This window comes from Lactuca serriola, chromosome 9, assembly GCF_051521515.1.
Source record: "Lactuca serriola cultivar US96UC23 chromosome 9, Lser_US96UC23_V15, whole genome shotgun sequence".
NCBI lineage: Eukaryota > Viridiplantae > Streptophyta > Magnoliopsida > Asterales > Asteraceae > Lactuca > Lactuca serriola.
In genome coordinates, this window is record NC_136416.1 from 14,728,139 (window position 1) to 14,752,301 (window position 24,163).

The 24,163-nt window shown below is 34.6% G+C and overlaps 1 protein-coding gene and 2 long non-coding RNA genes across 15 annotated transcripts; 2 read left to right on the plus strand and 1 right to left on the minus strand.

Moving 5' to 3' along the window:
• Positions 1 to 1,114: 1,114 nt before the first annotated feature.
• Positions 1,115 to 17,906, minus strand: LOC145074921 (uncharacterized). Of its 2 annotated transcripts, XR_013692183.1 has the most exons (4): positions 17,643 to 17,906; positions 16,890 to 16,945; positions 1,816 to 2,418; positions 1,115 to 1,452 (listed from the first exon to the last, which is right to left on the minus strand). It is a non-coding gene; the product is annotated as an uncharacterized LOC145074921 (long non-coding RNA). The 2 variants fall into 2 exon arrangements; XR_013692185.1 differs by lacking the exons at positions 1,115 to 1,452; positions 1,816 to 2,418 and adding an exon at positions 15,965 to 16,079.
• Positions 3,299 to 6,571, plus strand: LOC145074919 (uncharacterized). 9 transcript variants are annotated; one of them, XR_013692182.1, is made up of 7 exons: positions 3,299 to 3,523; positions 3,631 to 4,692; positions 4,786 to 4,878; positions 5,027 to 5,180; positions 5,288 to 5,336; positions 5,654 to 5,716; positions 6,380 to 6,571. It is a non-coding gene; the product is annotated as an uncharacterized LOC145074919 (long non-coding RNA). The 9 variants fall into 9 exon arrangements; XR_013692177.1 differs by having other exon boundaries at positions 3,631 to 4,477; positions 4,622 to 4,878; XR_013692181.1 differs by having other exon boundaries at positions 3,631 to 3,954; positions 4,380 to 4,878.
• On the plus strand, positions 10,940 to 16,657 carry LOC145074918 (BTB/POZ domain-containing protein At5g48800-like). Of its 4 annotated transcripts, none has more exons than XM_079021244.1 (5): positions 10,940 to 11,693; positions 11,776 to 11,842; positions 11,926 to 13,068; positions 14,363 to 14,884; positions 16,065 to 16,657. In XM_079021244.1, exons 1-5 carry the CDS (start codon positions 11,632 to 11,634, stop codon positions 16,068 to 16,070), a joined length of 1,800 nt encoding a protein of 599 aa, XP_078877370.1. In that variant the 5' UTR covers positions 10,940 to 11,631; the 3' UTR covers positions 16,071 to 16,657. The 4 variants fall into 4 exon arrangements, with proteins under 4 accessions (XP_078877370.1, XP_078877368.1, XP_078877371.1 ...); XM_079021242.1 differs by having other exon boundaries at positions 16,257 to 16,657; XM_079021245.1 differs by lacking the exon at positions 16,065 to 16,657 and adding an exon at positions 15,764 to 15,784 and having other exon boundaries at positions 11,459 to 11,693.
• Positions 17,907 to 24,163: the final 6,257 nt, after the last annotated feature.

Genomic DNA, 24,163 nt, shown 5'->3' on the forward strand with positions numbered 1-24,163 from the left:
TTGATATTATCAAAGTCAAAATAATAAGATAAACATTGTCTTTTAGAATATAAATAAATAAATAAAGATTATACGTGATTTATGTTAGCGACCTTTCGGCCGGTTGGTATTGACTATGTAAAAGAATTAAGAAATCAAATAATGATGCTTTGGTGGGTCTATGGAAACGTGCATTTCACTAACCACGTCTTATTTTATTTTTTTATTTTTTTTTTAAGAATGGAATCTCATGTTTGACCAAAAACGAAGTCTTATTATTTTTATTTTTATTTTTATTTTAAGAATGGGATCTCATGTTAGACCAAAAACAAAGAGATGTCAGATAACCATATTTCATCCTTACGAAAAAAAATAAAAATAAATGACCACTGAATTTGAAAATATGAATTTTCCGTTTGTTATTTTTGAACTCTGGTTTTCTATTAAAAAAATTGTGTTCTCTGAATTTTTGAATTTCATGATGAGTTTCAACCCAATTTATGATAAAGGTAGTTTGCAATTCCGAGCAATTTTAACATTATACTTTTATTTGATAGATAAACAAATCAAGACAAGTAAATAAATGTTTTATTATAGTTTTTTGTACCATCTTCGGTTCTTTGGTTCTTTTCTAGTATGTCCTCGAACCATAATACAAGTGTCCAATTTTCTAAAGAGTAAAGAGGGCTAAATGCAAGAAATAGCAATGCACTTCCATTTATTCGTGTGTTATAGCATCTTAGTTTTCATTTTCTTTTTGTTATAACATTGTATTATCTGTTATCTCATCATCAAGGCATGGTACTCTGAAAATTTTACTCAATTATAGCATTCTACTAGTACGATCAAATTTTTTTTTCTTATTAGAACTTTATATTTTGAAAAACTGCACAATACTAACAGTGAAAATTGTTTTGTATTTGAATGGAGTTGATATAATTAGGTAGATTTTTCATGTAATATGATGTAATTAGAAGAAATGGAAATAAGATATTATAGTAATAAACAACTTACAAAAGGATGATGCTATTTCTTGCATCTAACACTAAAGATTCATATGCCTATAATTAATATGACAATTGGTTTCTTAGGTTGCTTTTATTATAATACACGGGATATAACTGGAATAGACGAGTTTTTTAGAGCTATTTTCGATGATGAGGATTAGGAAGACATTTACATATTTTGCACAAATGAGATATGTAGAACGGGGTCTTGCCTTGTTCTTTCTGCCTTTTTTAGTAATTCAAAAAAATTGTTGTTACTGTATCATCAACACTGATTCCAGTTCTAGTCCAAATTCATTACACGTCAAACACAAACACATTATAACTTATCATGTCATGCCATCCATAAAAATAGGGCTTTATACATGCTTTTCAATGGACGGACAACTGTAAATTTTTTCTTCCATCTCCTTCTCTTGATGAAGGTCGTGTCGGTGCAGTTTTGATTGAAATGACGACTGTTCCCCTACATGAAAGGTGGTCGAAAATAAAATTGTCATTATCAGACCTTATGAATAGCAATATTATATTCAAGTTTTCAAGCATTATTGTTACCATTCAATATGGCAATTGTACTTCTAGGTTTTGATGTGTCTATGTGTTCAACTTGTATATTTCCTAAAATCGAGTATTGATATGTTGTTTATTCTGTAGAGTTAAATAAAAGGGTCCGGCCTAGTGGGCTTTCTTTCAAATTGGGTCATCACAGAGGAGTGGTCCGTAATCATGCTTTATTTGGACCGGAAAAAACTTCATTTGTCTTTTTCTTTCTTTATTTTTTATTATAATTATACTATATATTAAAATTATGTGGCCTTAGCTACAGTACCTGACCTAGGTACTGTTCATCATGTTACTTTGACTCCACCATGGTTACTTAGCCACCGCCACCGCCTCATGCGGTATATACACCGTTTCATCTGGATCATTCGTCATTCCACTGTCCCAAGAACCCACCGCCTCATTTCACCTCAGTGGAAGAGGATGACATACTCTTCCTCAGGTTACCGCAAGGTTTCCAACTCCACCGCTTTGACTGCTTTCAAACTTTTACCAGATTCTCGATTCTTCTTCAGTTCTTCTGCCCGTACCCTCTATGATAAACATCCACATTTTCATTTTTTTCCTTCTTCTATCTACACCTTCTCACCACCACCTGAATCTCCCACTTTTGTGTTTCGATTTCGTCAACAACATCACAAACGAACCTGATTAGCAAGATAGACAAAATCAAACTTCGAAAAACATACCTGAATTGCAAGGCGAAGGTGATCGAACGATGGTCGTCAGATGCTTGGGGTTCGATGCTCTTCCTGCTGTGTGGTATGCGACAGATACGAGAGAGACAAGGGAAACGTGAAAATCGAAGGGAGGCATTGAAGGTAGAGTTGCACAGAGGTCTTGTGGTGTTCGAGAAGGAGGGTGCATCTGACTGTAGGTCGACGCATGGCACAAATTAGGGATGAGCATATGACCCGTTGGACCGGACCGGACTGGAAAAAAACCGGGACCGGATCTGGACCGGACCGGATATACATATTAATGGGCCGGTTTTTGGGTTTTGTTTTTACCACTAATCGGGTTTCGGGTTTGGACCGGACCGTACCCGGAATACGGGATTTAACCCGGACCGGACCGAAATTTTTTTTCTCCTTAGAATATATAGATAAGGATATTGAATTATTAGTTAATTTATATATAACATTATGTATAAAACTTGATGTTTTTATTTTAACATTTTTTATAAATCTTGATCAACCTTTGTTCCTATCACTTTACAAGAAAGAATGTATCTAGCACGCTATTTTTTGTTCAAACAAGCAAAAAAAAAATTAAAAACATGCAATTTTTTTTTATAAAAACATGCAGTTTTTTACACAAAAAAACTGTTAAAATGCAGTTTTTTATTAGCAATGTTGTTTCTTTTTTGTTAAAACATGCATTTTTTTTATAAAAAGTGTAGTTTTTATACTAAATAGTGAAATTTTTATTTGTTCCAAATGTTAATAAGGTTTGTATTTTTTTTGTAGACACCTCATTTGCACGTGATCTAGGTAAAGTCCCGTATTGTACCAACTTCAAAGTCTATTTCGGTCCAAAACCCGGTTTAGTACCCGAGACCGGACCGGACCGAACCGAACCCGAACCCGATACATCCAAAAACGGTCCGATTTTCGGGTAAAAAAATTCACGATTTTCGGTCTTCGCGTTTTCAGTTTTCGGGCCGCTCTGGTCCGGTTTGGCCCTTTCTCATCCCTAGCACAAATTTATGTTTACGGTTTTCAAGTATTTTTATTCCGTTTTAGGGCTTTTTGATTCTCTTGTAGGGTTTATGTTGGTTTAAGAGATGGTGTGGGCAGATTTGGGAATCATACCATCATCTCCATCTTCACCTCCACGTAACACACCCACTCATCTCCTTTATCTTCTTTTCGGGTTTTATCTGTTCTTTTGGAGATTTTACATGGATTCCGTACTAGAAACTTCTGTCCAAACAATTCCCACCATCGATTTCTGCCCTAATTTCCCCTCTAAAGGTATAGTTTTTCTTATTTTTATAACATGCTTTTAGTTTCAATACCTTTGGATCCGACTTCATAGTAACTAAAATATGATTTTCTTTGTTGAATTGATTTATGCTCAGATCATTTTCCTTGAGTTTTTATCCAACTTCTGATTTCAAGGTAAGGTTTCTCTTACTCTTTGTAGAATGATTTTAATTTTACTCAGATCTGTGTAGGTATCTTTTGCTAATTTGTTTTGGTTATTCATTTTGCATCAGCTGGACTTGAACTTATCAAAAAATACATTTCTTTTATAGTAAAAGACTAAAAGATGAAGATACATTAGCTTTTGTGTTCTTCTATATAATGGCCTCTATAATTTGTTGTTTTAGTCAATGTATCCGTATAGGAACAAATTGGGAATATGGGATAAACAAGGTCGGTGGCAAGTAGTAAAGTCTCAGGTATTACTCTGAATTGTTGTCAAAATGGGCATATATTAATATTGATGTCAACTTTGGAAGCTGGACTCTTATAATAATTTCTTCAGGCTTATGTTTCACAATCTTTTTTTTTTCACATTAATTTATCTAACGAAAGTAATGAAATTCCAAAAGGGAATAATAAAAACCCCAAAGTTACAGGTTAGATTATTCAAGCGGGTAAAATTACTCAAGCGATATTACAACATGTAAGATTAATCACCAGAACCCTAGAATGAACCCCAAAGTTAACACTTTCCTATATCCAACACGGCAGCACCTGTATTTCTTGCTTCTCTTCTGCAATTTTGTGTTAATATTTAAGAAATGATACGTATTTTCTTTCTATTTTGCTTTGACACCGTAAAAATATTCAACTTATTTTAGTTTTAATCTGTTTGATATAGCATCGCAGGTATCTGTTAATGATGTTTCCTCAGCCTGCACACCAACACCACGTTGTTACCAATACAATATGTTGACCACAGACTTCCCCTCCAAAATTGTAAAATTCAGATGTATCTGTTAGGGTTTTTTTTAATTATATAGTAGAGTTTATCTAACTGCAACACGTCCAACGATTTTCTAAATATAGATAGGGTTTGTGGTATGTTACCAAACTAATTGATTTGTGTTTCCATTGATGCAGTATGAAATTGGCTGAAGAATAATTATAGCAGACGGAGGAGAAAGGGTCGAATTGAATCAAATAATAAACAAGTGATTTAATTAAACGTCGAATTTTTATTTTTATGTATCTATATATGTGTGTCATAGAGTGAAGATTTTAGTAAGTTTTATCACCTGTTGCAGTTTCCCATATGTGTTACAGCATGCCATTTGTCACTTTACACAGAACTTGTCCTAATTTGTCGTTTATTCATCAACCGACTTCTTCTATGACTGGTACGCTTCCAATTTTTTTAGAAAATTAACTTGCTCCTGTTATAAGACCATAACTTCAAGCATCATCATTAATATATTAAGAAAACTTTTTTTTTACCATAAATTTATGAAAAATATAACATATTTATGTTTTTTCCGTTTTGATCAGAAGTTGTTGTTGGAGATGATCAGATGTGATCTAATCAGATCAACAGTTTCATGTTGAATTTGATGTTATCTAAAGCTGAATCTGATAATATTTGAAAGATTATGCTGATAAACTATAAGCTACTGTTCAAGCTTATCAGAAGTTGCTGTCTTAGGTGATTAGTTCTGATTAATCAGTGTCTAGATACCATAATTTGTTGTAGCGAGTGTAAACTTACTCTATATAGGATCTGATCCTATTCCTCTTTCCCTTCTTGGCCAGACTCTCACTTTTGCACATGTTACCTTCATCTATTTCGGGTTTGTAGCAGGTATGTTTCCTTTTTTCTTATGTGCATTTTTTAGGACCTATACTTTTCAAAAATAAGAATTAAGATATTGGTTGGTTTGTTTATTTTGTTCTTATGGTATGGGAATCCTGATTCTTGTGTTTATCCAACACAGATACCTTTTCAATTTAGATCCATCATCCATGTTACATTATGTTTTACTAAATAGTATATTTCCCACTTTTTTTATTAATAAATTATAAATGCATGATGATAATTGTGCCCATGAAATCCAATTAATTAGGTTTTTTTACTCTTATAAGGAAATTACTTACCACTCTTATAGTTTCATTTTCCAGGTTCTAAATATAAGAATTTCCATTTATTTGTTAATGTTTAATGAAGACTTTGAGGTTTCCCAGGTTTGACTTTCATTTATCTCACCATGTTTATCATGTTTCATGTCTTTGCAACTCTGATGCATGCCTTTTTACTTCTATAAAGTTTTGATGAAGATGTTGTTTACTCTGTTTCTGGATTGATGACTGAAACATTATAAATATGTCGGATGACATGATTTGTTGTTTTTTTTATAGGGACATTGTAATGTTCAAAATAGAGATAAATTGATCTTAAAAATCATTTTTATAACATATATGGAGTTGCAGACTGGGGGAGAATGGTTGTAAAAAAATTAGTAAAAAATATTTAAAGCTGTTTATGGGAGGAAGAAATATAGTGATAGATACTATAGATAAATATAGCAAACCAAGATGACGGGGGAAAAGAGAAGATTTGTAGAGGGTTTCAAGGGAGGAGACAGGAACCAAAAATGTTTATAATGTTTCTTATCACTATCAAACCTTGCTATACTAGGATCAAATTTAAAAAATGTCTCATAAGAACTTATTAACGTTATGAAAATCTATTTCAACATTTCACAGAAAACCTTAAGTTGCTGGTAGAATTTTTGGCTCTTAATCATACAGCTACTTACATTACTAGATTCATATACATAATCTATCTCTATATCTTAAAAGTAACCATATGATTGAGTTGATGGATTATATGTTGGTTTCTTGCAGGTGCTTGCTATTGATGGAGGAGTCGTGATGTTTCAGATACCCAAGAACTTGGTTAAATATAGACTACATTGCATGAATCACAATGTACTCTACTCTTTTACCGAACTAATATACTTTCTACAATTTAATGTATTCGATTCCGTATTACAAACGAATACCATCTAACCCTTTAATTCTTTATCTATTTTGACACATCTGGTCCTTGCAGTCAAAACTTTTATATTTTTTCATAAAAACATGAAAAAAAAAATGGTCCGGGGCAAAGTTCGGGCTTTTCGTCCTTGCACTTTCTACGTCTATCATATTTTTATCGATTCGGAAAAAGCTTCTGGCCTCCGCGTAGCGTAGCGGGGTAACAATTCTAGTTTTTCATTAATAATGTTAATTTATAAAAAAAAATCAGAAGCAGTCCTTTTAACACCACTCAGACAATTCATGCATTTTCTGACTGGATAGACTTTGGTGGGACCGGTCTTTTGGGCTTTGTCTGGACCGGACATATAGTGTATGTGGAAATGGAACATTGCGTTTTTCATTTCCTTTAATTAATTATTCTGTAACACCCCAAACGATGCAAAAATAAAATCAAGCACATATGAATATTTTGGTCAACCGATATTATTATTTATCTAGGAATACAATACAAAATAAGTCTGAGCCTCTAGGGAGGAAGACAACCACTATTGAATATAGTGATATTGTGATTGTATATGGTTATAATAATTAGTTTTGCTTGCATCGTTCTCAATATAAAGGAATTATCATTTAATCATTCAGGCCCAACAGACTAATTCCAAGCCTTAATAGGGTAGGGTTTCATTTTCTTAAATTACCCACCAAACCAAACTTCCATCAACTCAAACCCAAGCATCTTTCCCACCAAGGTCAACTTTTACTTCAATTAATATAGGATTTTGTATTTACAACGTACATTTAACCAACATTCACTTGTTATAGTCATTATGGACTTTAGTTCAAAACATCAATGTATTCATCATAACAACATTTAAATCTTAAATTCTACTCTTCGCCTTACCTGGTTATATAACTAAACATCCCAAAACAACTTCTTTTGAAGCGAAATTCACACTTATTGGTTAAAACTTCTAGTCACAATGATCATGGGTGTTATAAATTGGACGTAAAAGCAGCTTTCTTCATGGTGAATCAAGTGAAAGACGTGTCGTGTGCTTGGAGCAATCAAGAGGTTATGAGAAGAGAGGAAACAACTCATAATCAAGTTGTAGATGTGATGACAGTAGAAGATTTTTTAATGGGAGTGTGCACTGCCAATGAATTAAATTAATTGTTGTCTTGCAGTTAGTTAGGGGATGGATTGTAGAGTTCTTGTTTTTGGGCCGGGTCTTGTTTTCGTTTGAATAACAATAATAATATGTCTATAGAAGTTTTTAAAAGTATTTCTTTTTATAATTGTTAATGTAATTTTTACGATATAAATAAATTGGATTCTTTATGTTTTGTTTTATGAGTTAGGGTCTCTATTGTCATCACACACAGCTATAGTAAATATAAATGTTAGTTGTTGATTCAAAGTTTCTTAACAATTAGTATATTATCCAAAGTAATCTGATTAATAAAATTAAAATGAATCTAGATATACGATCAATATAATTTCATTAATACATATTATAGAATAGAATAGTGATTTTGTTTGTATATTTATTGTTATATTTTAATTATTTTAAAAACAAAAGCATGCGCATGCCCTGATTGACATTATCTCTTTTTCTTTAACGTTCATCAATCAATAAATTGCTAAAGTAAAATTCCACACAATGCCACTTTTAAGGATAATCAGACTATGCACTTTTGGCCCTTTGTGAATGAAGAAAATACAAACACGCCTCTTTTTAAACACCTTTTGAGCTTTGACTATGATGATGGCATCTAATCCTAAATTTGTATTATACTCTATAAGTATTCCAAGTCAAAGCTATGTGGTGCGACTCTTATGATTTATGAAAAAAGTCTTGCTTGCATGATTTCCCTTACCTTTCTTTTTTATTTCACAAATTTATATAAATATCTTTTGCTTTTCTTACCATTATCCATTTGTTATCTATGTATATGTGTATAACAAATAGATGTGACTTTAACTATCTTATTCATAATACTTGTTTCAAGAAAATTATAATATTTGGTTTTTTATTGTGATTTATAAGTGTTTAGACAGTCATAAATAAAAACAGGTTTAAAAATGAAAATATTGTATGTATAAGGTAGACCGACAAATAGAAATTTGAAATGAGCCAATTCCTAACCAATTGAAACAATCAATGCACAAAGACTAGTTATTGAGTTCCTATCATAATCGATCACCCTAACTAGTCATTTCTCTTGTTTCACATTTCTTTTAGTGTATAAAGATTTTGTTTTTCTTTTTCATTGATTTCATGCTCACGTGTATGCGGTAGTATATTACAATTTCTTTTTTTACTTCTCGTAATGATCTTGAAAAAAGTGCAAGAACTACAAATGATTTGAATCAGTAATTATTTCATGGAGATGATAATAAGTGAGTACATGATCGCATTATCAAAGCAATAATAGTTGATTTATCTACTTAATAAGTGAGTATATAATGGCATTATCAAATTAATGGTGACAATGGACCAATGTCCAAAAACATGTGGTGTACATATTATGTGGTCATACCAAAACAGAAGTGTTACTTTCATAAATTATAATGCTTTCATTGGTCATTTGTATTGATGAAAGCAACAAGTCCTGTTTTGTCTAGAGATATGCTATCTTCAAATAAAAGCAATTATCATGATACATGGAGTACACTAGATGGAGTAGTCCTTTTTCTCCATCCTGCTCAATGCAAGTTGTAACCATGGTTGAGATCAACTTAATCATACCCGATTTCGGTTAGTATCCATATCCATGTCTAGATAAGTTAGCCATTCATAAATCGATCGTGACTACACATGCATACGTGTGCAATTTGTGTGTTTGCATATATCAACAGTTTTCCTAGTGTAACAATTTATGATTAACTCATAAATACTAACTTTATACTTTTTACATATTTGACATGTTAATCTAATCTACACATAAACTTGACCTATTTATAATGATATTGGTTGAAATTGTCTCTCACCTAATCCATTTGATAAGTGTCATTAAAATGATAAAAATGATTCAAATATTTTTAAATTATGCATATATCTTCTATGTTAAAAATGAAATCAAATGCTTGATACATGTGGTCATTGGCTTGATGCATCATCATACTTGAAATTGAAAGGAAAACATGTAGTTGTGAGATTTGATTGACTTTGACTTTGTCCCAAATAAATCTTTTTGTTCTTATTTACATGGAGAAAAGATAAATGTAGAAAGATAAATAAAGAAAATAATAATGTGGTGGAAGTGGAAGAAGTCATGATACTATGGCCCACGGTATAATTAACGTGAGGCCTCAAAGGGGCCCAATGATCCAACATGTCCCTACCAGCCCAGCTAGCCCATTCGCAGTTGGGTGGGAAATCATTTAAATTTATCAGAAATGTCATTTAGCGTACTTCTACTTTTGAAAATGTTCCCTTTTACTCCCTACTTTCTTTTTGGAAATTTTACTAGCATACTTTCCTTCATTAGTGGTGAAAGGCATCATTTGAAGAAAAATTGTTCCGATTCCAAATTGTCAAAGCACATATATGTAATGACGTTTTTGACTATGCTTTAACGATCTTGAAAATCGAGATTTTGTAGTATGAGCCTATGAGGGAGTTCCTTGTCATTTTTTCAATTTAAATCTATGCTTTTAACACCTTTTTTTTTTTTTGAAAAGATATTTATATGCGCTAGAAATTAAAATACACCAATGAACGAATTTCTCTTTAATATATTTATTTTTGCTTTTAAGAACTAAACATTTACGTGTATATTCTAAAATTCTTTCTATATGTAACATAAGAATCATAGGGCCCACCACCCACCTACAAAAATTAAATATATAGTTTCAAATTTGTGTTTGCTTATGAGTAAATAAGTTTGTTAGGCAATTTAAACATCATGTGATATTGTCAAAATTCTGTTTGTTTGCGACTAAATAAGCTTGTTAGGCTGATGTCTTATTCAATAAATTATGAGGAATTTGTTTATTTTCATTAGCCACTCATATTTTATACCATTGTTTCTTTTAGAAAGAAAAAAAAATCTCATGTTCAATAGATTTGACAAACAGTAGAATTTCATTTACCGCCTAATTCGGTAGCTTTTTACCACAATATTCATAAAATCTAACAATTAAATATCATCTTCTAAAATATTTTCGACATATTTACAAGAAATAAAAAGGAAATTTGTATCAAAATGAGTTACGATGAGCCATGAGGATAAGTTGAAATATGTCAAATCCCAAATAACAACCTAACCTTTACTTCCCGTTTTGTTTTCATCTTTTAACATTTTCTGATTTCCTCTTTAACTTTTCTCTCCTAAAAACAACATGATTACCATTTTCTCCCTTTCTTTATTTGCTTTGATTGAACATGATTTTGAACAGAAAAAAAAACATATAAACGTGATCGCCTTTTATTTGTTCGAAATTTTCATTGGGTTTCAACACTTACTTAAATATACGTATATAATACTTCATAGAAAAACCATGACATCCTAGTTCTTAATAAAAGAACTAAAAAAGCAAAAACTTAAGAGTAAATTACATTTTTTATCCCAAAAAATATTTCCTTGTAAATTTGATCCTTATATGTGGTTTTTGTAATATTTCAGTCCTTGTTCCAAGTAAATGACTAAGTTTGGTATCCAGGTACAATTGATTTTGGCAAATATAGTGATTTTACTTGGAATAAATACTAAAACCTCAAATAAGGAACAAAACTGCAAAATAAAAAAAGACAGAAAAGAAATTTTTTGGGACGAAATGTGTAACTTACTCAAAAGTCTATGAAAGGTGACAAAATTTGCAAACTAGTTACAACTGATTTTGGAGAAGGAAAGTTTTTAATTTATGATCTTGTATTAAAAAGTACGACCCTACAAAGGCCAACTGGTTTGGACGATAGCAACCTCATGATTTTGCATATTTTGACAAAAAAAAAAATGGGCAGAAAACAGCAAAATCTCCAACTGTGGTTATGTCTCCCTCTCTCCATCTCACTTCTTATCGAACTTAACCCCACACAAACACACACTAATAGATCTCCTGAATTCTTAATTACTCATCTTCTCCGGATCTTTTCTCTACATTTCTGCCATCCATGGACCAACACCACCCCCAGCTCACGTTAGCCAAGAGCTCTCGTCACAGCTATAACGAGTGGTTCGTCAATTTGGTTAATTTCATGGTGCTCATGTTTTTTATGTTTCTAATTTATATAACAATCCAATCATATTGTTTACAGGATATTTCGCGATGTCCCGAGTGATATAACTATAGAAGTGAACGGTATCGCGTTCGCATTACATAAGGTAAGTTTTCTTATTTGTCATAAAATTCGACTTTTGCCTATGTGAAGTAAGACTGTCTGCATCTGATCCATGTTTGTCTGTAGTTTCCTCTCGTTTCCCGTAGCGGGCAAATCCGGAAAGCAGTTTCGGAAAACCGAGACTCGGTCATATCACGAATCGCGCTTCAAAACCTACCCGGAGGCACCGAAACATTCGAGCTCGCTGCTAAATTTTGTTATGGGATCAATTTCGAGATAACACCATCGAACGTCGCACAGCTGATTTGTGTTTCCGAATACCTTGAAATGACTGAGGATTACTCGAACAACAACCTCGGATCGCGTGCCGACGAGTATTTAAACCATGTTGTCTGCCAGAATCTCGAAATGTCGGTTTTAGTTCTTCAACAATGTGAAAACTTACTTCCGAAAGCCGATGAGCTCAAAATCGTTACGCGATGCATCGACGCGATCGCATCGAAAGCGTGTGTGGAGCAAATCGCATCTAGTTTTTCGAGGTTGGAGTATAGTAGTTCGGGAAGACTACATATGAGTCGACAAAAGTGTGAATTGGACTGGTGGATTAAAGATTTATCTGTTCTTCGAATTGATTTGTACCAAAGAGTTATGACAGCGATGAAATGCCGTGGGGTGAGACCCGAAAGTATTGGTGAATCGCTTATGAACTATGCACAAAAAGAGTTGACTAAAAAGCCGAATGGTGGAATGAGTGATCACGAACGACTTGTAGTCGAGACGATTGTCGGTTTGCTTCCAGTTGAGAAACTTGCGGTCCCATTAAGTTTTCTTTTCGGGTTGCTTCGAAGTGCGGTGATGCTTGATTGTACAGTTGCTAGTCGGCTTGATCTCGAGAGACGAATTGGGTCACTGTTGGATATAGCGACACTTGATGATCTTTTGATACCAAGTTTTCGGCATGCTGGTGATACGTTGTTTGATGTGGATACGGTTCATAGGATTTTGGTTAATTTTGCGCAACAAGACGAGAGTGATGATGATGACGATGATGATGATCAAGATGGTTCGGGTTTTGGATCTGATGGTCTTGATTCGCCATCTGAAACGGCTTTGTTTAAGGTTTCGAAGTTGGTTGATAATTATCTTGCAGAAATAGCGCCGGATGCAAATCTTAAACTTTCTAGGTTTATAGCCGTTGCAGAGAGTTTACCCGCGCATGCTCGGACCGTCCATGATGGACTTTATCGATCCATTGATGTTTACCTTAAGGTATGTCTTTTGATTCCACAAAGAATCTAGTTCAAATACTCGTAGATTTATTTTTTATGATAAGAACAAGGAGGGTATTTACGTCTTTTGTACCGACGAGTCTTTGTCCCCCTTTTCATGGTGACACAAATACTCTCAGTTACCCAAAACATTTCCTAAAAAGACTTGACTGATGGTCAATCTTCCTAACCAACAACGGACAACTACTTCTCATATAGTCAATCCGGACTTAAATTAATCTTATTTCTTAAACTAAAAGAGTTCTCATATAGTCAATCCGGACTTAAATTAATCTTATTTCTTAAACTAAAAGAGGGTGTTCAGGATTTTGAAAATTGATTATTGACTTATTAGCTTTTCAAAAAGCCTATAAGTTTCAAAAAAATATATATATTTGGAAAATAGAAAAGTGTTTTTGAAAACAACTTTTATTATCCTAAAAAAAGATTTTAAAAAGTCACATGCTATTTACTTTTGAAAATAACTTCTTAACCTAAATGACTATAAATTTATCAATTAAATTTTTTTTGAAGGTAATCCAAACACTTTTTAAGAAACTCATTTTTATCGCTACATAAGCTAACAAGCACTTTACCAAAAATAATGTTTATTAAGTTATATAAGCAAAATCCCAAACGCCCCTGAACCACCGGACTGAAATTAGTCATGAATCAATTTTTTAATTATTATATCTACTCTAATTAATGGAGGTTTTTTTGCCACATGTTCTCTTCTCTTTCATTTGGACACATGACATTTTCTAGAATTTTTAAATTTTCTATTTTTTACTTGTTATTTTATTGTATTTTTTATTTTATTAAATTAAAATTTCACATTTAATATGTAATATATATATATATATATATATATATATATATATATATATATATATAAGGTATTTATTAGAAATGATTTATATATGTAATGTATTCAATACATTAAAGCCTCATTAATTTTAATAATTCAAAAAAATTCTTATTTTTTATATAAATTCAAACTTTTCAAATTGTTAAAATTTCCTATTTAATTTTTTTAAAATAAACTCATGTAATATATGGGTATCACACCTAGGATTGTAATAGTTTGTTTTTAAAACAACTTAAGTTTAAATGGTATTTATTCATGCTCCCTCTTTCGGTACTTTAGGGTAAATGTATTAAGTTATATAAAAATTTAATGATATTTTATTAGAGGTTTTTTAAAATTACTTTCATGCTAATTACTACTAACACGATTATTTTATAAAAAAATGTTACAACTTTGAACTGATTCTAGAAACAAAACTTGCATGTAGGCTCATCAGGGTTTATCAGAAGCTGAGAAAAAGAAGCTCTGCAAATTAATCGATTTCCAGAAACTGTCACCAGAAGCGGGTGCACATGCTGCACAAAACGATCGCCTGCCACTTCAATCAATCGTCCAAGTTCTATACATCGAGCAATTAAGACTTAGAAACGCCTTATACTGCTCTGACCTAGGTGGTGGTGACCACCAGAAGCCGCCGCCAGTGCACCACCAGTCATGGCGGATCAACAGTGGTGCTCTCAGTGCTGCGATGTCTCCAAAGGATAACTATGCATCACTCAGGCGAGAAAACCGGGAGCTTAAACTTGAATTGACTCGGTTAAGAATGAGATTGAATGATTTGGAAAAAGAGCATGTTTGTATGAAGAGGAATATGGAAAAGTCTAACTCACGTAAATTTATGAGTTCGTTTTCCAAGAAAATCAGTAAATTTAATCTTTTTGGACATAGTTCTTCAAGGGGATCCAGATCAACATCTCCATCCAGGAATTCACAAAGAACTGATTCTAAGGTAACAGTCAGAACAGAATGAAGCAATTTGTTTAGGAATATTTGTTTTTTACTTTTTAATAAAAGTACGTATTTAGAGTTGATATATAATTCGATTATGTTTATAGTATTTTGTTTCTCAAATATTGTATAAGGGCGTGTTCGGTTTGAGGATTCTAGCAAAATCCGATGGAACTGGAATTCGAGATTCCATTCCATTCTATGGCGTGTTTGATGGATTTCACCATTCCTTACGCCTCGTTCCCGAGTTTAACAAAAGAAAAGAAGAGAAAAGAAAGTCACGAGAGAAAAGAAGAGAAAGGAAAAGAAAACAAAATTTTCTTTTGTGTTCCGAGTTGGAGAGAAGTGGAAGGAAAATGAATTATTTTGTTATATCTTTCCAAATCCTCCCAAATCGGAAGGAAAGTTAGGAGGGAAAGTGATCCTCCCATTTCCCTCCACTTCCTTCCAATTCTCTCCTTTAATGAAACTCGGGAACACCAATTTCTTTTATTTTCTTCTCATTTCCACCCATTTCTTTTCCTTTCTCTCCTTAAGTTGAACTCGGGAACGGGGTGTTAGGGAAGGTGGAAGGAATTCATTTCCGTTCCTCCTTTCATTATTAAAAAACTAAAAATACCCTCATTTATACAGATACTGGAATATAATAGAAATAGAAAAAGTAATTATAACCAAAAACTTATAAGTTATCCAATTTTTATTATCGAATTCCATTCAATTTCCTGCCAACCAAATTCATTCCAAAAACATTTGGCAAACCAAACACCCCATAAAACTCAATATTATAACTTTTATGATCCAAAGAAGCATGAATTGTTCTGTTCTACTATTATGACCTCACAGAACATAAAGACTATGATCTCATGCCTTTTTCACACAGAACTGACGTTTTCAACAATGGGGAGTTCAGTTCCAATAATATTGGATGATTGTACTAAAGTCAAAAGTCACCCTTAGGTTTGGGGATACCCGAACACGGCCCTCCTTCTTCATGCAGGATTTCAAATTGGTACCTTGTTGACCATAGTTTGCAGTTCTTCCCCATGCTGAACCATTTCTATTTAGATAATAGTCTCTAGCTTGAAAAGTCAAACTATCACCATCATCATCATCATCATCCAACGTATTTTCTTCACAAGAACTTGATCCTTCTTGTTCCTGATCATGAAACTTGTATTCAGAAATAGGTGTCCTTCCTGCCATTGATTTTGATGGTGAGATCTGTTGGGAAGCTTGATTATGATCACTAGTGTTTGGATTTGGAGACTCATTTGGATGTGAAGAGAGTTGACTTCTTCTATGTTTGACCAATTTATATACGGTTTTGTTTGGGACAATGTAAAACACTTGACCAGGAACCATAATGGATTCAGGGCGAACAACTATATAAGGATTCTTAAAGAAATCAGGGCGAGTGATACTGTGTCTAGGATTCTTCCTCATGATTTCAGCAGCTGTGATTGAGCTTCTGTGATACTCAACATGTCTACCTGGATGCACTAGTTTAAGCACACCTTTCTCTTTTGTTGAACCTCCCATATGGTGTGTAAAGACTAAAGAATACAGTGGAAGGCTATTGGAGGTTTTGTGTTTTCATTCTTATAGTCTTTTGTTCTTGGATTTATTGGCTATTTACAAAAGATTTGGCGGAGAGTTCAAGGGAAGGATCTATGGAGGAAATGATTCTTTTTGGTGTATTGATTTAATTGGATAAGACGTATTTTGAAATTTGAATCTTGATAGATTTTTATTCTATTAAAGTTTGTTTTGGTTACATGCCGTCCAGCTAGCTGGTGACTCTAGTTCTTATCTTTCTTGGTGATTCTAAATCAAACAACGGGTTTAAGATCTTTTTCAACTAATCATAGCTAATACTTTATACTTCGAATTGTTCAAACATACATATATGTATTTTTTTAGTCTTGTTAAATTATTCCATGGGTTTTCTCTTGTTCTTTTCATTAATTTTAAGAGGTAAGACAATTGTGTATTAGCAGAGTACTTACCAGGAATAACATTACTGGTTGCTCCAAGATTCGCCCCCCTTCAGCACATATCATATCTGTAAAATTTAATGCCATTTCATGTTCTTGTTTTTGACGAAAAAAATGTACTTGCAGTTGACCAAGAACTTGTTTCAGAATAAACAAGATTGTGTTCCTTGATTTTATAAGACATCTAAATTTGTGTTTATAGAATTATCTATTTGAAAGAATGATCAAATGAATATGACAAGGATGGTCATTGGTCAACCAAGAACAAAGGGAAAACCTTCAAAAATCATTGTTGATGTGCCAAAAACATGAACTTTAAAGCAATACAATCGATTAGGTTAAAAAATTGTAGGCATAAAAGAGGGAGGGCAATTCAAAGCACAAATCAATTACAAATATCATCAAAAATTACTCTAATCCTACCACTAAACTGTAATGGAACAATACGTTTTCGTTGTTCCTTGATTCCTTATTGCGATTCTTAAATCGTCATGCAAGACTGACCATTCATACACATCAATTAACTCTTAAATCGGGTCACGGAGGAATATCTACGTGAAGTTGGCTATTGATGGACTCCAACATTCCAGTACAAATAACATTTATACGCGTTGTACAGACCAGGGCGAAGATCACAAATCAGAAACTAAAATCAATTCTAGATTCGTAAAACGAATTAAACTAACAACATTCCCAATGTGACTCCAAAGAACAAGCATATTAGGGGAGGGTTCACGATATGAATATCAAAAAACAGAAAATTACCAGGACGACTCGAGGAGAGGAAACATCATTGGAGAAGAATAAGTAAAGATGACATCGATGAAATTATTGCTACTAGCTGATAAGAATTTGTCGAAGAAACTGTATGCCTCTTCTGGTTCATCTTCTTCATTTTATCTTCCCGCTTTCCAAATCTCAACTTCACATAAGGTTAGGAAGCACCAAGTTCATGCACTGACTCCGGATTTTCTTTAGATCAACAGGAATCAACAAACTGTGTGTAGTGTGGTAGTTGTGTACGGACGTTTGACTCGTCTGAAGTCGTCTCTAATCAACTTTACAGAAGTTTTGTGAACACCAACCGGACTAGGGACGAGCCCAAGCCCAACATAGCCCACTTCCCCTTTTAATTTGCATTCATTTCCCATGTCAGTTTTTCAATTTGACAAAAGTCTACAATTGGTGTAGTGTTTGCTCAAAATTATCATTTTTGTCCAAAAATATTTGGTCTAACACCACATGTCTAAAGTTTTTATTTTGTTGCGTCTTTGGTCCAAAATATTAACATCCGTCTATCTCCTTTCGTTAATATATGGTTGACTAGTCAAATTAGGGGTATTTTGGTCATTCCTTATTTATTCACCTTATTTAATATAAATAAAAGAGATTACGAATGTAATTATCGCCATACGGATAATATCGAACCTAATTCGCATTTATACTCCTTAAAAACTGTGAGACTATTCAATTTCCCTCCTCGTAAACTGAGGATCAAGAACCCTAATCTGCTTACCAAGGTTGTTAGCTTCGATCAGGCGACTTTCGTAATGAATGCATATACTAATGTGGCAGTTAAGGTTGTCAAGCACGTCATTCGACCCAAGGGTGGTTTATGGTACATAATTTTGTTTTTGATCATTTACTTGATTTGCTTGCAATGTATCATCCTTTCTGAAGCTTGTTATTTTCTCTTGTGTTGAAGATGGACACCCTACACTGTTTACCATCAAGCTACATCATCGAGGCGAGTTTATAAAGTTTCCAGATGTCAACTACATTGAGGGTACTGTTACGTATGCTGATATGATGGATATAGAAGAGTTTTCTATTCACGAGATGGATGTGATTATGAAAAGGTTAGGACACTAAGTTCCTCTAGTTATCTACTATCATTTTCGAGTGCCAAATGGAGACATGCATTTTGGATTACGGGCCCTAGGAAATGATGATGATGTCCTCAATCTTGCCCAGTATGTGAATGATCATAAATTGATAAGGGTTTACACTGAACATGGTATGACTAACTTGCTTACTTACTTTATGGCTCCTAAACCTATAAGAAAAGTTATTATTTAGCAATTAGAGGAGATTAAGGAACATGACCCCCCCCCCCCCCCCAAACTGATAACCAACCTAGTGGCATACCACAAACATGCATACCAACTGTTATAGTCAGTGAAGTTGCTTTAGCATTGTCGATATCCCCTGAGTATAATAAGAAAAAGGATTTTATCAAGGACAAACCATTGTCATCATGTATTAAGAAAATAGCCATGGATGATGTTGGTGTTGTTAGGATTAGTGATAAGGATGATACAATTAATGATATTGACCAAGGATTTAATGAATTTGATGAGGCGGCTAATGACTTTGATCTTAGCTTGTACCAACAGATTTTACAGTCTAATTACAGTTAATGTGGAAGTTAATGAACAAAATGTAGATAATGAGGTCCATGAAGGTGAGGAAAATGCAATTAATGAGGTCCATGCAGGTGAGGACAATGCAGAGAATCGTGAAATAAATGAAATCAATGATGAGAATGTAGAGATGAGAGATTTTGCAGTTGATGATGGAATCAAAGAGTATGCAGTTACATAAAGTGGGAATTAACAGGACTACCTTGTAAACATGTCATTACAGTCCTAAATGACAAAGCAGATAATTGTGAGAAGGTTGGAGAGCTGCACACTTATGCCCACAGGGTACACTGGCTAGAAACATGGAAAACGGCTTATGTGTACAAGGTAGAGCCTATTAAAGGTCGAGCAAAGAGGCCTATAAGTGAATGTCCAATTAAAATCACCCCTCCTATACACCATAATCAGCCTGGAAGGCCCAAGAAAAAGAGGAAGCAATCTGTTGAGGAGAAAAGCCAAGAGAAGGGAGACAATGGTGCTAGTGGGAGTGGGAGTCAAAGTCATGTTGCTAGTGGGAGTGGAAAGCTTAAAAGAAAGTTTATCAAAGTGACTTGCAGCAAGTGTAAAAATAAACGGCACAATGCTAAAACTTGCATAGGCCAAGGAGGTAACTGATGGGATTTGAAGGTATTTTGATGTATGTAGGGGTATAAATGTCTTTTTGGGATAATTTTATGTTTATGTGTATTGTATGTTTAGTATTTGATGTGTTTTGGGGTTTAAGATATTTGGATGTTCTTTCTGGAACTTGATAGCGTGTACTCTGATGTATGGGAACAATTTAGATTGGACTTGATGTGATGGCTTATGTTATGTTTAATGTGTTGATGTTATTCTCATGTATAATTTCATATTGTAGAACTTGACCAATGTGCCCTTTTAAACAAAACATACAATTGTCATTGACAATGTTTAAACCATAAACAAAACAGAATGGTCAAAATGTACATACCAAATATAATTACCATTGACAATTTGTTTCAAAACATGTCTTACATTGCTTACATTTTAACCACAAAAGACTACCACAAAGTACTACCCAAAAGATTACATTGCTTAAACAAAATACTACCCAAAACATTAAAATACTACCTAAACTGCTACACTTCAATCTACTTCTTATAAACCAAAACATACACAAACAACATCCAGCTGCATAACAAGTAACATCTGATTGTCCTCAACGGACCATGTCACAACTAGCATCTTTGGCTAGGAATTTCTATTTATGTATGATCAACTCTTGATGTATCGTATAACTCTAAGATTGATGTTATACATGTTATTATTTCAAAAACAACTACTCAAATCAAAACTCAATCGTGAAACCCTAAACCTAATTCAATGCACTATATTCACTCAATGTTGGGTTGTAACCCTAATTTCCCGGTTCAAACCCGTATTAGCCATAAATCATTTATTGGGCCTAATAGGCCAATAAACCCACAACTTGATTATTTTGGGTTAAGATGCCTCATTAGGGCCCTAATTGGACCCACATTCACTAAGTAATTGATTTTGGGTCACAAAACTCTACATGGGCCTTATTGGGCCGTAAACATTATTGTGAACATCATTAGGCCGAAAACCCATTTCCTTTGCCATTTTGGGCCATAAACTCTCATGTGGGCCACATAAATCGAAAATCCCTAATGGTCCCATGAAATTTAATCCTAACATCTAAATTCCTTTTCCCTCTCCTATTCTCGAAAATTTATAAAAAAAACATGTGGCTTGGGCTATCATGGAGACACTCACTATTACATGTTGTATATCCATGCACTATAACCACCATACAACTAGATATTCTCATACTTCTATGCAACATCTTTTCACTTCTCTCTTATCTCTTCTTATCCTTGGCCGAGAGCACCCATAACCATCCTCGCTTCACTCATTTTTCCAACACTAAATCCTCTCTAACTCCTAAGAAATCTCTCATTTTTCCTCCTAAAAATCGTGAATTGGCGTGTGCTTTCAAGGGGTTCTTCAACAAAGATTCATCCTTTTTGATAAGTTCTCATCATACTCAAAATGATTTGAATCCATTTTGTGCTAAGAACACTCCCTTACATGGCCTCATTTCGTGTTCTAGCTCTCTTGAACCATCAAGATTCGAAAACCTTTTCAAGACGTTAGCTAAGGCCGAAAACTCCAAACTTCTCTTCAAAAACCAAATCCATCACCAATGTGCGTTCATACCCCCTTGTTTTCGGTTTTTACAATGTTTTGGGGGAGGATACAAGTTGCTTTGTGTTAGATCCATGTATTTATGCATGTATATGTGTGTTTTCATGTTATATGTTGTGATTATGTTATGAAAACATGTTAAATCTTCACCAAACTCGAAATATCTACTAATATTAGTGATGTTTGTAAACTAAACCATCTTATGTGACTTACTATGAAGTTTAAAGGATTAAACATGCTAAGGATGTTTGAAAACTAAATAAAACGGTATAAGGGGCCATTTTTGACAAATAAACAAAAAAAGTTAGGTAATTGTGACACTCACGGTGTAACATCCCGAATTTATGAAGTATGATTTAAGGGTTTAAATTGTAATTTCAAAGAAGGGACTCGACGAGTAGGTACGCTTACTCGCCGAGTCGGATCGGGTTTGGTTCGCGAATTAAGTGACCAACTCGCCGAGTCGAAAGCTGGACTCGACGAGTTAGTGCTGGAATGAGAAAACCTAATCTTAGGGTTTGCACCCTATTTAAAGGACTTTATGTCCTTCTCCCAGCCTCCTATTCCCCCATAGAGTTCCAGAAAAACCCTAATTTCGTGTGAGACTTCATTTTTGAGGAGATTGGAGCTTGGAAGAGTAATTTGGTGGAAGGAGCTTGAGAAATTAGAAGCTAGCATCAAGGGGCTTGTATAGATCTGGAATCTACATCAGTTTGGGCACATCTCAGAGGTAATGAGCCATTATCTTAAGCTATTTCCTTTTTGGTTCATCCTTGGTGGTTGATTTGGAGTTCCTTAGCTTGTTTGGGATCTATTTAGGGTTTGGAGTTTAGATCTGAGGTTGTTACTCCAGATCTAGGCTTATGATGGTCCAAAATGTCATAAAGCTTCTGTTTAAGAGTTGTTGGTGAAGCCCCTTAGTCCTTAACCCTAGCCATGGTGTATTTTGGGCCTATATCTCCTTGGTTTCACGTAAAGTTTGCAACTTTATGTGAGGGTTAGACTGTAGAAGAGTGGATCTATGGTTTGGAGCCCCTGCATGGCTCGAAAATCCTCTGAATGGATTGAGAACTGGAGAGACTCGGCGAGTGGGAAGAACAACTCGGCGAGTCTGTTGAAGATTGCCTTGGACTCGTCGAGTCTGTTCTTGGACTCGGCGAGTCTGGTCATGGAACCCTAACCATATTAAGCCTCGAATCGGTGAGTTGAGGGGCGAATCTGTGAGTTGAGCAGGATGGGACTCGAAGATCGTTGGACTTGAAGAGTCTTGGGGCGACTCGGCGAGTTGAGTTGTGTTATGGGAGTTTCTGAGTATAGGAACTTGACGAGTCGACGGGTTGACTCGGCGAGTAGAATCAACCAGGAAGGTTGACTTTGACTGAGGACTTTGACTTTGACCAAGAGTTGACCAGTTTGACTTCCAAGGGTATTTTGGTAATTTTGGTATTTATGGAATTGGTTTTTTGGTAGTGTTCCGTGGTGAAGTTCGTGCCGGCGGACGAAGCAGCTTGGTCTTATCTTTTCATCCGGCAATTGCAGGTGAGTTATCCTCACTATATCGACAGGGTCTATGGCACCAAGGTCGGCCCTTTATCGGATGGAAATCTGGGTATTGTTGTTATGTTATTGCTTTTCTAGATCTGCATCCTGGTATTTAGGATGGTGTTATGTTAGTGACCTGGTTAAGGTCGGTACCCGGTATATAGGGTAATGTTATGCTAGTGACCAGTTAAGTCGGAATCCTGGTTTAGGATGTTGATATGCTATGTGATCTGTCAGACTGTTTGTCTGGTTAAGGATTTGTTATGTGATTAACTGTTTTATGTGCACATGGTTGTTTGACGGGGGTTGGGTTGAGGCGGTTCTTGCTTTGTGTTGTAGGCCAACATACCCAGGGCGGACCGGATATCCTAAAAGCCCAGCGAGCGGTCCAGATAGGTTGAAGGCCCCAAGAGGGCGGACCAGACGTGCCGAGGCTCGGAGAGTGGACCAGGTCGACTGAAGGCCCGGTGTGGGCGGACCAGTCATACTATAGACTCAGAGAGTGGACCAGGTGGATTGAAGGCCTGGTGCGGGCGAACCAATCACACTGTAGACTCGATGTACATGGTTAGACTCCGAGGGTGGACCAGGTGGACTGAAGGCCCGGTGCGGGCGGACCAGTCACATAGTAGACCCGATGTGCATGGCTGTTCTATTTGTGATATGTTATGAGTATGTTTATGTGTGGTTGGTATTTTGGGGGTAACTCACTAAGCTTTCGAGCTTACAGTTCAGTGTATTGTTTCAGGTACTTTAGGAGATCGTGGCAAGGCGAATGCGTGATCGTACTGCTCCTCATGTTTTATGATCTATGTGATAAGGGTTTGGGGGATACTATGATGTTTAAACTATTTTGAAAACAAAATGTATGAACTTAATGGTTTTTGAATGAAATAAAATGTTTTAATTTGGCTCAAATTTTTATGGGTGTTACACACGGTTTTGGAGAGGACCAAAATAGTCATTTTTAAATAAAAATGAATCTTTATGATATTCATGGTTTTAAAGGGGCCAAAAGTGTTAATTTTCACAAGATTGGCTTCTATTAGGCCTTCACGGTTTTAATGGTCTAAATTTGTCAATTTTCACAAAAAAAGGTCTTATTTATAAACTCACGTTTTCATGGGCCTA